The sequence below is a fragment of the Typopeltis vanoorti genome, chromosome 19, assembly GCF_054136105.1.
Source record: "Typopeltis vanoorti isolate ZY-2024b chromosome 19, IOZ_Tvanoo_1.0, whole genome shotgun sequence".
NCBI lineage: Eukaryota > Metazoa > Arthropoda > Arachnida > Uropygi > Thelyphonidae > Typopeltis > Typopeltis vanoorti.
The window spans coordinates 73768720-73782598 of NC_143567.1; the positions used below are offsets into that span (position 1 = coordinate 73768720).

The 13879-nt window shown below is 35.3% G+C and overlaps 1 protein-coding gene across 3 annotated transcripts in view; it reads left to right on the top strand.

Annotated features, from left to right (window-relative positions):
* kri (uracil phosphoribosyltransferase krishah) overlaps positions 1–13879 on the top strand; it is a 532528-nt gene that overhangs the window by 41548 nt on the left and 477101 nt on the right. For all 3 annotated transcript variants that reach the window (XR_016549938.1, XM_090409241.1, XM_090409240.1), the window contains exons 3-4: positions 3037–3106; positions 7983–8045. Coding sequence is in view for 2 of the 3 variants with exons in the window: in XM_090409241.1 (XP_090265367.1) it covers positions 3037–3106; positions 7983–8045 (133 nt within the window). In the remaining variant the exon portion in view is untranslated. The remainder of the gene's footprint in view (positions 1–3036; positions 3107–7982; positions 8046–13879) is intronic.

Below are 13879 nucleotides of genomic sequence, written 5' to 3' on the forward strand. Positions count from 1 at the left end.
AGCCCATGGCTGTACCTTCCTTTAGTAGGTAGAATTTGTTTTGCCACACGAAGTAACCGGACTTTAGTACATGAGCAAAGAGGGCCGTAATGTCGGGCGGAAATTTGTTCTGTAGTAGGAGAATTGTGTCATTGATGGGGACATTAGTGAAAAGGGCAGAAACGTCAAAACTGACTAATAAGTCGTCTTTGTCGAGTGTTATGTTTTTGATTTTGTTTATAAAGTGTTGTGTGTTTTTTATGTAGGAGGGGGAATGACCTACCAACTCCTTGAGTGTTGCCACTAATTTCTTGGCTAGGTGGTAATTGGGACTGTCTATTCCTTCCTCTATTGGTCGAAGGGGCACATTTTGTTTGTGTATTTTCGGAACCCCATATATTCTGGGGGGGCGGGCGTAGTGGGGTTTGAGTTTTTTAACTGTGTCTGGTGGCCAAGAAGTGACGGACTTTAGTAGTTTTTCTGTTTTGTCCTTTATCCTTTTTGTTGGGTTATAATTTACCATTTTATATGTGTTGTTATCGGCTACTAGTTGGTTCATTTGTAGTATGTATGTTGACCTGTCAAGGACAACAGTGGCATTGCCTTTATCAGCTTTCGTTATTATTATGTTTTGTTTGGCTTTTAATGATTTAATTGCTGCTAATTCTGTTTTAGTCAGGTTGTTCTGTATGGTTTTCTTGGTATTTAGGACATTACTGGTTTCTAGTCGTATTTTGTCTGCTATGTTGTTAGGTAGGGATCTGATTTTTAGGTGCTATTGCGTAGTTCAGTCCTTTATTCAGCAGCGTGAGTTCGCCGTTGTTCAGGATGTGGCTTGATATGTTAATTACATGGTTCTTGCTTGTCGGTGGTTGGTCGCTTCTTGTCTCCCTTGTTTGTTGTTCATTGTTGTTTCTCGGGGAGGAAGTCCTCTGATTGGCCGCCATATTTTGCCGTTGTTTCAACCTGTGGAATTTTTTCTTGAGTTTTTCTTTATTCTTTTCCAGGGTATGCTTATGATAAAGGCAGTGCCACTGTTGTCCTTGACAGGTCAACATACATACTACAAATGAACCAACTAGTAGCCGATAACAACACATATAAAATGGTAAATTATAACCCAACAAAAAGGATAAAGGACAAAACAGAAAAATTACTAAAGTCCGTCACTTCTTGGCCACCAGACACAGTTAAAAAACTCAAACCCCACTACGCCCGCCCCCCCAGAATATATGGGGTTCCGAAAATACACAAACAAAATGTGCCCCTTCGACCAATAGTGGAAGGAATAGACAGTCCCAATTACCACCTAGCCAAGAAATTAGTGGCAACACTCAAGGAGTTGGTAGGTCATTCCCCCTCCTACATAAAAAACACACAACACTTTATAAACAAAATCAAAAACATAACACTCGACAAAGACGACTTATTAGTCAGTTTTGACGTTTCTGCCCTTTTCACTAATGTCCCCATCAATGACACAATTCTCCTACTACAGAACAAATTTCCGCCCGACATTATGGCCCTCTTTGCTCATGTACTAAAGTTCGGTTACTTCGTGTGGCTAAACAAATTCTACCTACAAAAGGAAGGTACAGCCATGGGCTTACCATTATCCCCCCCCCAATCGCGAACTTCTACATGGAAACCTTTGAGCAAAGGGCTCTTGATTCCGCCAGGCTTCGACCGACAATCTGGCTCAGATACGTTGACGACGTGTTCGCGATCTGGCCGCACGGGCGACAAACGCTAAACACATTCCTCAGCTACCTAAACAAACAACACGAACGCGTACAATTTACCATCGAAATCGAAAATCAAAATTCGCTCCCGTTCCTAGACACACTAGTTACATGTCTTCCTTCAGGCAGTCTATCCTTCACGGTCTACCGAAAACCGACACACACGGGCCAATACATACATGCGAATTCATACCACCACCCAGCACAAAAATATGGAGTCATAAACACCCTCAAAAACAGAGCCACAACTATTTGCTCTAACCAGCAAGCCCTGAAACAAGAACTAAAAATCATTAGTGACACATTCATAAACAATGGCTATAACAAAAATACTGTCAATAAAATCCTCTATAAAACCACAACAAAAACGAATCTAGATTACAGTAAAACCATAGCCATCCCATACATTAAAGGGTTATCAGAAAAAATCAACAGAATCCTACAACATTATAACCTCAATGCCACCTTTAAACCACCCACTAAACTTAAAACCATATTCAGCTCCTCTAAGGATCCTCTCCTTCCATTAGCACATCCTGGAGTCTATTGCATCCGCTGCACCTGTAACTTACCGTACATTGGTGAAACAGGACGGACAATCCCTATACGCAAGAAAGAACACATTAGACACATTAAATATAACCATTATGGTGAAGCAGGCCTCTCAGACCATGCACTTAACACCTTACACCAAATCAACTGGAAAAGCACCTGCTCCTTACACCACACAAAAACATGTACGAAAGAAAATTTAAAGAATCCTGCGAAATCCTGATAAACCACCCAAATATCAACAATAAAGATGGTATGAAAATTCCAAGGATCTGGATGGCACACATTCAGCCAACCTAATATGAAAGATTCAACATAAGTCAGGACTCTAGCCAATCCGCTAGTATTAGAAACCATTCCACTCCAACTGGCTGGAATGATGTTAATATATGTATATAGTACACAACACAAATAATAGGACTCTAGCGGTGATGTATAATTATTTTTTTATTTTTTATTTTTTAATTTTTTTTTTCACCAGAGGTCAGGCCAACAATTGTGGTAGGGGTTAGTCAGTGTCTTTAACGAACCAGTATGATTGTAGTATAGCTTGTTTCTTGTGTATATTTGTACGCTCCAGAAGATGGCCTTGACATAAAGGTCGAAACGTCGAATTGTAAAATTTGAGTAATATTAAACTAAAGTTTTTATTCAAACACAGTAGTTGTCTCCATAATTTCCAAAAATGCATACAGCATTTTAGGGTATATATTATGAAAATATGGAATACAGTAATAAGTAATGCTTTCACCTGCTTTTTCAGATCCGTCTTGTTGTTGAGGAGGGTCTGAACCAACTTCCTTATACTCGATGTACTATTACAACACCCACAGGTAAAACTATTTTACAACTGATTAATTTTATTATAAGTAGAAATTGTTAAAAATCTATAACTTTTGACTTCAAATAATAAAATATTTGAAAATAAATGTTTTAGTGACCACAGTGAAATTCTTAATTGAATTTATTATTATAATTAAAGTTGGCTTTCAGAGCTATAGAAACTGTAAACTAAATCAAAAGATTTAATTCCTCAGGCCACAAGTTCTTTATTATATCATAATATATGAACTAAGCTTATGCAACAAAGTTCAGATAACTGTTGTAGAGTCTATTTTATTCACAAAGTCCCAGATTCACCAATGCAATCTTGATATCTTTGTAGCATACAAAAAACTTATATGTCATATACTAAACAGCATATGACAAAATACACATGCTGAAGGAATCTGCATAAATTATGATGACCATTTCTCATATAAATCATAATGAAGTGATACAAATTAACAGGATTTATATCACTATCTTATTACATCAATTTGGCTAGACCACATTTATCTATTGTTGTGATTGAAACGTTGCTTGAATATTAAATATGTTTTGTATGGTGTAAAGCATTGCTAGCATACATGGTATTTTGATTATCCTAAGAATATTAATGAAATACTGATGAAACTAGTTTATTTAAATAAATATAATTTATTAATCTTTTTATTATTTTTCTGATAATAAATAATACTGTAGTATTCAACATAAAGGTCCAAATTAGCATCCCAGATTTACATTAAAGCAGTTTTCCTTAATTCATGTATGGTTGTTAATGTACTTAGATTTATTTAAATAAATATAATTTATTAATCTTTTTATTATTTTTCTGATAATAAATAATACTGTCATATTCAATATAAAGGTCCGAATTAGCATCCCAGATTTATATTAAATCAGTTATCTTTAAACGTGTGGACAGACTTAACAGAAATATCAGCAATAAGTTAATAAATTAATTATTTACTTAGTTTCTGTGTTCTAATATATACCGTAAAAAAAATAAACAATCAGTTATCTTTAATTCATTTGTGGTTGTTGATGTACTTAGATGCAAAATGTTGAATGTCTATAAATTTTGATATCTGTGTATAACAGATATAATATTATCCTTTTGAAGCATCTATTATATCAAACAGTAATAGAATTTAATATACCATCAGGAAAAAGAAGGTGGAACCAGTAGACAAAGTACAAAAATATTGATAATTGTTATTACCAGATGATTACAGTACATGGCAAGATTTTTCTAAATTATAAGATGAATAAATCATCTTATAATTTAGTAAAATATTGCCATGTATTGTAATCATCGATAATAACAATTCATCTTATAATTTATGGAAAAGTTTCAAGAGAAACAAAAGGAGCTACATCTGGTGTTTATTGATCTGGAGGTGTCTGAGGGAGAAGAAGGTACAGGAGAAATATGTCAGGTTGGTGCAGGAGATGTACAGAAATGTGAAGGCAAGAGTTCGAACCTGCTTGGGAAAGACAGAAAGCTTTCAAGTGACAGTTGGTTTGTATCAAGGGTCAGCATTAAGCCTGTTCCTGTTTAATACTGTGATGGAGGTGGTGATTGGAAGAGGTGAGAGAAGACACACCTTGGACAATATTGTATGCAGATGACATCGTGCTATGTGCAGAATCAAGAGTAGAAATGGCAGGTAAATTGGAAAGATGGAGGAGAGAGTACTGGAAGAGAGAGGTATGAGGCTGAACAGAAGTAAGACAGAGTACATGTGTTGCAAAGGGATGGTAGCCAAGTGGTAGATCTGGAGCTGGAAGGAAATGTCATCAGGAAGGTTAGTGACTTTAGATTCTTAGGTTCAACAGTGAAAGAGGATGGAGAGGCTGAGAAGGAAATTGGATGCAGGATACAAGCTGGATGGAGGAACTGGAGAGAGAGAGATGGCTGGAGTGCTGTGTGATAAGAGGGTGCAGGTCAATCTAAAGGGAAAAATCTGCAGGACAGTGGTGAGACCAGCTATGACGTATGCTGTGGAAACTGTGGAAAAATAACATCAGCAGGATGGAGGTTGCAGAGAATTCTTAGGTGGATGTATGGTGTGACCAGAAAGGATCGTCTGAGAAATGACTGTAAGGGGAAACGGTGAAAGTTACGAACTTAGGAGCAAAGATACAGGAGGCAAGGTTCTAGATGGTTTCGTCATGTGATGAGGAGGGAGGACAAGTATGTGGGAAGAAAGGCCATGCAGATGGATGTGCAGGGGAGGAGGAAGTGCAGGCAGCCAAAGAAGAGATGGGGGGAGCTGGTGGAGGAGGACCTGAGGCTGAAGAACTTAGATGTGGTTATAGCCCAAGACAGGAGGATGTGGAGGAGACTCATTAAAAACAGCGATCTTACTTAAGTGGCATAAGCTGAAGAAGAAGAAGATGATAAGATGATTTATTTAAGTCATAAGGACTAGGAAAGGAGAGAAGTAAATATTTCCATGAATATAGATAAAAGAAACAAAGAGTTACAGTATCTTAATTCTCTTGTTTTAGAAAAATGGCTACAACAGAACATTAGTCAAAATTCTATCTCACCCTCCAAAATAAACAGAACAAATAAGTCAAAAATATAAAGGAACTTCATGTTGGAGGTTTAATGGAATATTTTCAGCACCGGGAAAGGATTAAAACTAATTTTAATGCTTCCAATATTTTGTCTCAGTCACTGAGACATCTTCAGGGATTACAAATACCTTTTGTAACAACACACTCAAATACAAAATTTTCCATGTAAAAATTGATAAGAGGTGGGGGAACCCATAGCAGTTATCTCTATCTGTTTGTAGATTTTGTTCTTCCAAGAAAAATAACCAGAATTGATGGCAAAGGAAAAGAGCTGTAAGAAATCAGAAGGAAAAACGTTTTTTGAGTGTTAAGGTATCATTTAGAGGAATATTGATAAACAATGAGGTGATGTCAAACCTTACCAATATGTCTGTATTATTTCAAGTTAGATTTTCAATTAAGGTTTTAAAGTAGGTAGAGTTTTTTACATTGGATGTGGTAAGACCAGTGAGGGGTCAGATAGTTAGCCAGCTGCTTTGACGGTTTGTAGCAAGGTGCATTAGTGGCATCTACTATAGGTCTTAGGAGGAATTAGGCTTGTGGGTTTTTGATAAACTGTATATTCAGAGCCCACAAGCTCTATTCCACTGGAACCTCCCTTTCAATGAACTCAATCACATACACAACACCTTCCTTTCCAATGGCTACAGCGATTACAGAATTAAAAAAAATAATCAATTCCTTCCCCCATCCCCTGGCCATCTCTTCAGAAGGACTTCAGAAATGCCATCACCATACCCTATAAGACCTATACCTCCCCCTCCTCCCTAGATTTTTTTTTTGAGAAGCAATCTTGCTATTTTATCTGTGATTGATTGTATATAAGAGAGAATCATTGTTCCTTTATATTCTGTGTGTTAAGGCTTAAGTGCTGTGAGGACATCATATTGGAGGTTGGAATATTTTCAGCACTGGGAAAGGATTAAAACTAATTTTAATGCTTCCAGTATTTCATCTCAGTCACTGAGACATCTTCATGGATTACAAATAACTTTTTAACAACACACTCAAATACAATACAATACTAAGTGAAACATGTGAATGACTCTAAAGTCCTATCTAGGTGGTGCGCCCTCTATGAGCATTTGTAGGTGGCCTAGGATGTAACGTGGGATCGCTGATAATTAATGTTTCCCAAGTTTTGGGAAGTTTTATGCAACCATATTTATTTAAATTCGGTTGATTTCTGAGTGCCACTTTCTTCCCAATCAACAAAATGTCCAATCATCTGAAATCTCTTAAACCACCACTTAAAAAACCAGGTGTCTTGTAGACACCTGGTTTTTCACTTGCAGTTGTGGGCTACACTACATAGGACAAACTGGCAGATCTGGGGAGATATGCCAATTGGAACACATCAAGGATGTTGAGAATGAAAGAAAGCACAAATCAGGGCTTGCAGCACTCAATAGATACAAAGCATTTAGTAGAATGGTGACAAACCAAAAATGCTCCACATTGATTACTGCTTTTACCCAAGAGCATTCAAAGAATCAGCTGAAACGATGAAGTATCTTCTACGGTGTAACAAAAAGCAAGGAATGATTTTACATCAAATCTGGGCCTCCTTAATCCATCACGACACACTTGTGTCTACCAGCAGTATACCCACAAATCAGTATAATAGCGAATCTTCAGTAGAATGTTAACTGGTATTTTGCTTGTAGGTTTTTAATTTATTCGTGCTATTTCATGAAATTTTTTGCAAAACTAGTCACATTAAAATATAATTTCTTTTTGACTTCTTTGTGAGTGGTTTAATACTGGAAAATAGTGATTCTAGTAGATATTTAGTGCTAAGCTTGAAAATTGACACCGATATGAACAAGTTTCAGATAAAAGGGGATGAATTTCAAAATAGTAGAATTGGGCAGTGCAACTTATTTGCACTTCTGATCCACTTATACCTGCTAATTATAAAGAAGTAGAGATTCTTTGAATCATTAGAAATTATAACTTACATCAGAAGGGTGAGAGGAAGCTGGTGGAAACCAGCAGAATAGGGAATGCCACTAAAGATCATGGAAATATTTAGGAAAATTTGAAGCAAAAGGGTTTTTATTCTTTCATTAACTTTTTTAATTGTCTTCCTGCCAACTGGTTGATGTTAAAGGAATTATATAGTCAAAAACATTGAATAGAAATTTATGGAATCTCATACATTTGAAAATGTCATAATAATGTCTAATAAAAATGCTAGTATTATAATCTTACTAGTCTTACCAGTATACAATTTTATTTCCATTTATGTAGTTTAATTTTTTTCTAAAAAAATTTTAATGTTTTCTTTTTTTCCACTAGGGGGAAAGTACGAAGGACTTAAATATGAGAAAGGTAACTGTGGTGTTAGTATTGTTAGGAGTGGTAAGTAGTTTTTTTTTTTTTTAATTTTAATTTGTGTCAATATATAAAATATAAATTTACATGAACTTATTTATTATACATTTATTTGTGAATTTTTATATCAGAGTTTTTAATTAACTTATATCTTTTAATAAGTAATACATTTAAACTTTTGAGTTTATCAAGGTGTTTGTTAAACTAGTTCAATAAATTATAGTATATTTTATAATACAGTGGTATCTCGCTAATCTGAACTAATAAAAAACATGCTTGTTTCGGATTAGCGAAAAGTTTGTATTAGCGAATTTTCCCCCAAGAGACAACAATAACTAGCGTTTAAGACAAAAATAATCAGATTCTCTTGGTACATCAATTTAATTCTGTAATTAAATGACGTAACTGATAGAAAAAAGCTACTGTACTGTAATGTAAAACTTAAAAAATAATACAGTACACAAGTTTATTTTAGTAAAAAAATTTAGTTTGTATGTATTGTTGAGGATTCTGATTTAATAAAATTGCGTAGTTCAGTATATAACTTAATTTGCATAAAAAATATCACTTTCTTGTACACAACACAAAAAAACGTTTCATAAAATAACACACAAAAAAAAAGTTTTTTTTTATTATTATTTCTTTGTAAAAAGTCACTGATTTTCTTTTGCTTCTTGGAAGCTAAACTTTTTTCGAATGCTTCTTCTGGAAGCTGCATTAGCAATAAAATTTCATGGAATGGCATATCATTCCACTTAGCCCATTCTATACACATATTAAAACTGTCAACTGCGTCTTCATGTTTTACTTTTTTTTCTTCGAGTTCTTTATCGTCATCATCGTCTTCTAATTCATTCTGTAGCATCATATTTATAATTTCAACATCTGATTTGTTTTCGAATTCACTTTCGGTTCTACCTGTAATCCATTTCGTAACATCTGTTTGTGAAATTTCAACATCTGGATTTATATTTTTAACCAAATTATGCAAATTTTGAATTTCCTCTTTTTGTGTATCACCACAGTTATACTGTACTGTAATAATAATAATAAAATAAATAATAATAGCTAAAATAATAATTATTAAATAAAAATAATAGTACACAAAATAATAATACGTAATAAATAAAACTTTTTTTCTTTCAAACCGCAGTTCAGATTACTGGGGGATTCAGACTAAATAGGTTCGGATTAGCGAGATACCACTGTATATTATAGTATAGTATAATAAATATAGTTCAATAAATTATTGTATATAGATATCCTGCGGGATGATTTAAATAAATTGACATTGTGGGCAAAGGATAATGATAGTCAGTTTGATGTTGCAAAATGTAAGGTTGTACACTTTGGGTCAAAAAAAGATGCATACTATGTATCAGATTGACATACATGGATGGTCTGAAAAGTTCTGATCCTCAACCATAAATGACAACACTATCAGCAAGATTTTTTTTTTCTGAGTTGGTACATCTGTCATAAGCACCGATGGGAAATTGCAAGTCATTCTATCACGTAGTTTTTTTATAGATCTTTTTTTTCCCCTGTATCCCTTGAAATGGATAAAATTGAGTATCGTGCGGTTATAAAATTCTTTGTAAAAGAAGATTTAACGCCAAAAGAAATTCGTTCGAAGTTCATAAAAGTTTATGGACAATCTTCTCCTTCATTTTCAGCAATTAAGAAATGGGTTGCCAAGTTATATTGGATGACCAGTGAGTCAAGTGCGTGAAATTGTTGAGACTATAGGCATGTCAAAAGAATGTGTAGGATACGTTTTGCACAAAGAATTGCAAATGAAAAAGCTTTGCGCAAGATGGGTGCGTGCAAATCAAAAACGCACTCACATGAGAATCTCTGAACAGTGCTTGGAGCATTTTAACAAGAATAAAACTGATTTTGTGCATCGATTTATTACTATGGATGAGACTTGGATTCACCAGTACACACCAGAATCCAAACAGTGGTCAAAACAGTAGACAGAAGCCAGTAGTTCAGCACCAAAGAAGACAAGGTCATGGCATCGGTGTTTTGGGATGCTAAAGGCATTTTGTTGATTAATTATCTTGAAAAGGGTAAAAGAATAACTGTGAAATATTATTCCAATCTTTTAACCAGACTAGATGAAAAAATTCATGAGAAAAGACCCAATTGCAGAAGAAAAAAAATCATCTTTCATCAGGACAATGCACCTACCCACAAAGATGTTTTGGCAATGGGAAAATTAAGGGATCTGCATTATGAATTGTTGGAACATCCCCCCTCCCATTCCCAAGATTTGGCTTCCTCTGACTTCTGTCTCTTCCCAAAACTAAAAATCTTCCTCGCTGGTCAGCATTTTTCTTCGAATCAAGAAGTGATTGCAGCTGTAGAGGGGGTATTTTGCAGATCTTACTGAGATCCACTACAGGGATGGGATAATGGCACTGGAGCATCGCTGGAATAAATGTATTAGTCTTAAGGGAGATTATGTTGAAAAATAAAAATAATTTTGAAATTATAAATTTGTTTTTTCATTGTTAGGCCAAGAACTTTTCGGACCACCCACGTAGTATTGGATTGCAGGAAATTGATGAGTCCAGGAACTTGGGGATAATGGTGGACAGAGAGTTGATGTTCAGAGCCTCTAAAAGTTGGTAAAAAAGCTCAAAGAATTACTTGGTTGTTAAAAAACATGCTAAGAGGTGAAGATAGAGAACTTATTATTCCTTATAATGGCTCTGTCTTTGCGATTTGGCTGCATCTTGACTACTATTCATAGATTTGGTCACCTGGTTTTCTTGGGGATCAGGAAGTTGTAGAGAGGATTCAAAGACAAGAGACCAGACTGGTGACAAGTCTGTGGAATGCTCACAATGAGGCTAGGTTGACAGTGTGTGGGTTACAAAGTTTATTTGATAGGTGGAAAAGAGGAGACGTGATAGGAAGTTATAAAATACCGTATTTACCAGCGTATAAGACGCATCCCATTTTTTTGTACACATTTTTTAGGAAAAAAACTTTATCACTGAATATTATAATGAATTTACAGTATTTCAAATATAAAGTAATAAGTAGGTCTACTTTCAACAAATACCTGATCTAACTAGGAAAGAGTACCCATGTGATATTTTTGTTTTAGTCCACATACATAGCTGGTTTCTCTTCATGAATCTTGAACACCATAATGTTGATCCAGTAAAGTTGGCTATCCCTCTGTTAGTGGCTATCGCTTTCATTGATGAATAATTATTTTTGTAGACACTGAAAGTCCCACTTTATTGTGGTCTAAATTCTAAGTATTCAGTTCTGCATCAAGTTCTGGCCATTTTGTAGTTCCGCTTCGTAGGTTATGTTTACTGTGAGTTGCTTTTTTTAAATCCTCTTCCTGATTCTGTCAAGTTTTTATCATTTTCTCAGTTAGGGGTGGCCCGAAATGGCTCTCTGCAGTTATTTTCATGTTCTTTAGCATTCACACGTAGCTTGTTTGCAATATTGTAGCAATGCCGACGTTTTTTTTCAGCCATAATTGCCAAGAAATTTAGAGAAAATTTAACAGCAGAAATTTATCACCGTTCACAACAACCGCGACAATAATTGGAAAGTTTAAACGAACAGGAACACAGCCTGTGATCATCTAAGTAACTGGAATGCTCTCACACACTGTAAGGAAGCAAGAAAGAAATCGCGTAACTCGGAACAGAGAAAATTTCCAGAAATGAAAGTAATAAAAAACTGAGTATCGGCGTATAAGACGCACCCTGTTTTTCAGACCTATTTTCAAAGAAAAAAGTGCATCTTATATGCCGGCAAATACAGTATTTTAAAATATTAAAGGTGTTTTATAAAATTGATGCAAGGAAATTTTTGAATATATTATTATTATTATTATTGAATGGGCACCTCCAGGGAGCCTGAAAACTCATCATAGGAGACTCAAACTATACATACAATATATCATATCTCTCTTTGAACCCATTAACAGACAGCGTGCTCACAAATGATGCTGGCAACCCATTCTATTCATCCATAACACCAAGTGAAAAATCTAGTCCTCTCACCCATACTAACCATGCCTTTACTCAACTTCCAGGGATGGCCTGTTGTTCTGCACCTTCTAGCCAAGTGCTGAAACATTTCGCCTGCATTAGTCCTATAAAATCTTTTAAGTAACTTAAATGTTTCTATGTATCCACTCTTTTTCGCTTATCAACCAACGTCTGCAATCCAACATACCCTCACTCTGTCCTCGTAGGATGCATTCCACAGACCAGTCACCATCTTGGTCCTCACATCTGAATGCTCTCCACCACTTCCTCAAGCCCAAGAAACCTGGGAGACCAGGCCTGGATTACTATGCTCGATGTGGACGTATCAAGCCCTTATAAAGAGGAATAACAATTTCTTTATCTCTACTTATTAGTGTGTTCTTCAACAGCCAAATAATCTTATGAGCTATCTTAGGCATATGCCCTCTAAATGTCAACTCTCTGTTTACCACCACCCCTAAATCCCTAGCTTCAGCTGTACTCCAGGAAATAGATGAAGAATTGATTTATTCCAAAATGCATAAGTTTACATTTTTCCACATCATACTTATACCCATTATGTTTTGCTTATACTGACAGTCTACTTAAATCATCCTGCATGCTCTCTACATTGATGAACTATTACTCTACCTAATTTTGCATCATCAGCAAACAACTGAATATTTCCTTTCAGATTATTATTATTATTAAGAGAGACCTCTAGGAAGTCAAGGACTCATCGAGGGAGGCCACATACTACATGCACCAGCTATCATACTTATTCTTGAATTCATTCACACTACTTGCACTCATGACATCCAGTGGCAATCCATTCCAGTCATGCACCACCCTGTGAGAGAAAAATCTAGCCCTCAACCCCTTCTTAGTGGCATTTGTTCTCAGCTTCCAATGATGCCCTTGTCCTTTCCTTACCCTAATTGAAAATTCCATCAATTGAAATCCTGTATGACCTTTTGTACAATCCTTATGTACAACTTAAACAGTAGTGGTTCTAACACAGAACTTTATTGCACATCACTAGTCTCCTGGATTCTGCTCCTCCATATACCACTTTTATTTGTTATCTATCTAATAGGTACTCTCTCATTCACATAATCAGTGTTACATCTAATCCCCATTTGTTCTAATTTGCATGTGTATGACAAATAGAGAACTAAAGGTCACTCATGAAAGTTGTGTAAGAGTGTGGTTAGTAAGGGTGTGCGGACTAGATTTTTTGCAGAGAGAGTGGTGCCCAAGTGGAATGGACTGCCAGAATTATTAGTTGCACATACTCTGACAGTAAATGAGTTTAAGCAGAGGTATGATAGGTTTTGTGTGTATAAACATTAGCGTGGATTTCCCACAGTGAGTTTCTAGATTCCATGGAGATACTCTATAATAATAATAAATTTACTTAAACCCTAAATGTATAACTGATTTTTAATATTTTGCTCATGCTTACAAAATTATTTATAATTAGTTAACTTGAATTTATCCCATTTATCGATTTTTGGAATTATGCCGTGATAAACTTGGCAGTTAAGTAAGATTTGTATTATTTGTAGAGCAATATTTCTTGGTTGACTTTTGGAAACCTTTCGCATCATTATCAGTAACTGGTAGCTATTCAACTTTTCAAAGATTTTGCCCTATATATATGCACAGAGTGCTTTATTGTTGTCTTTTTTTAAGGTGGTATGGACAACCTCCCCCTTCCCCAGTCAGACTATATATATATATATATATATATATACACACACACACACACACAGTATGTCTACCCTACATTTAAGGTACAGCAGATAAACTGGACTCATTCCTGAAACAATACAAATCAGAACAGCCTACAAA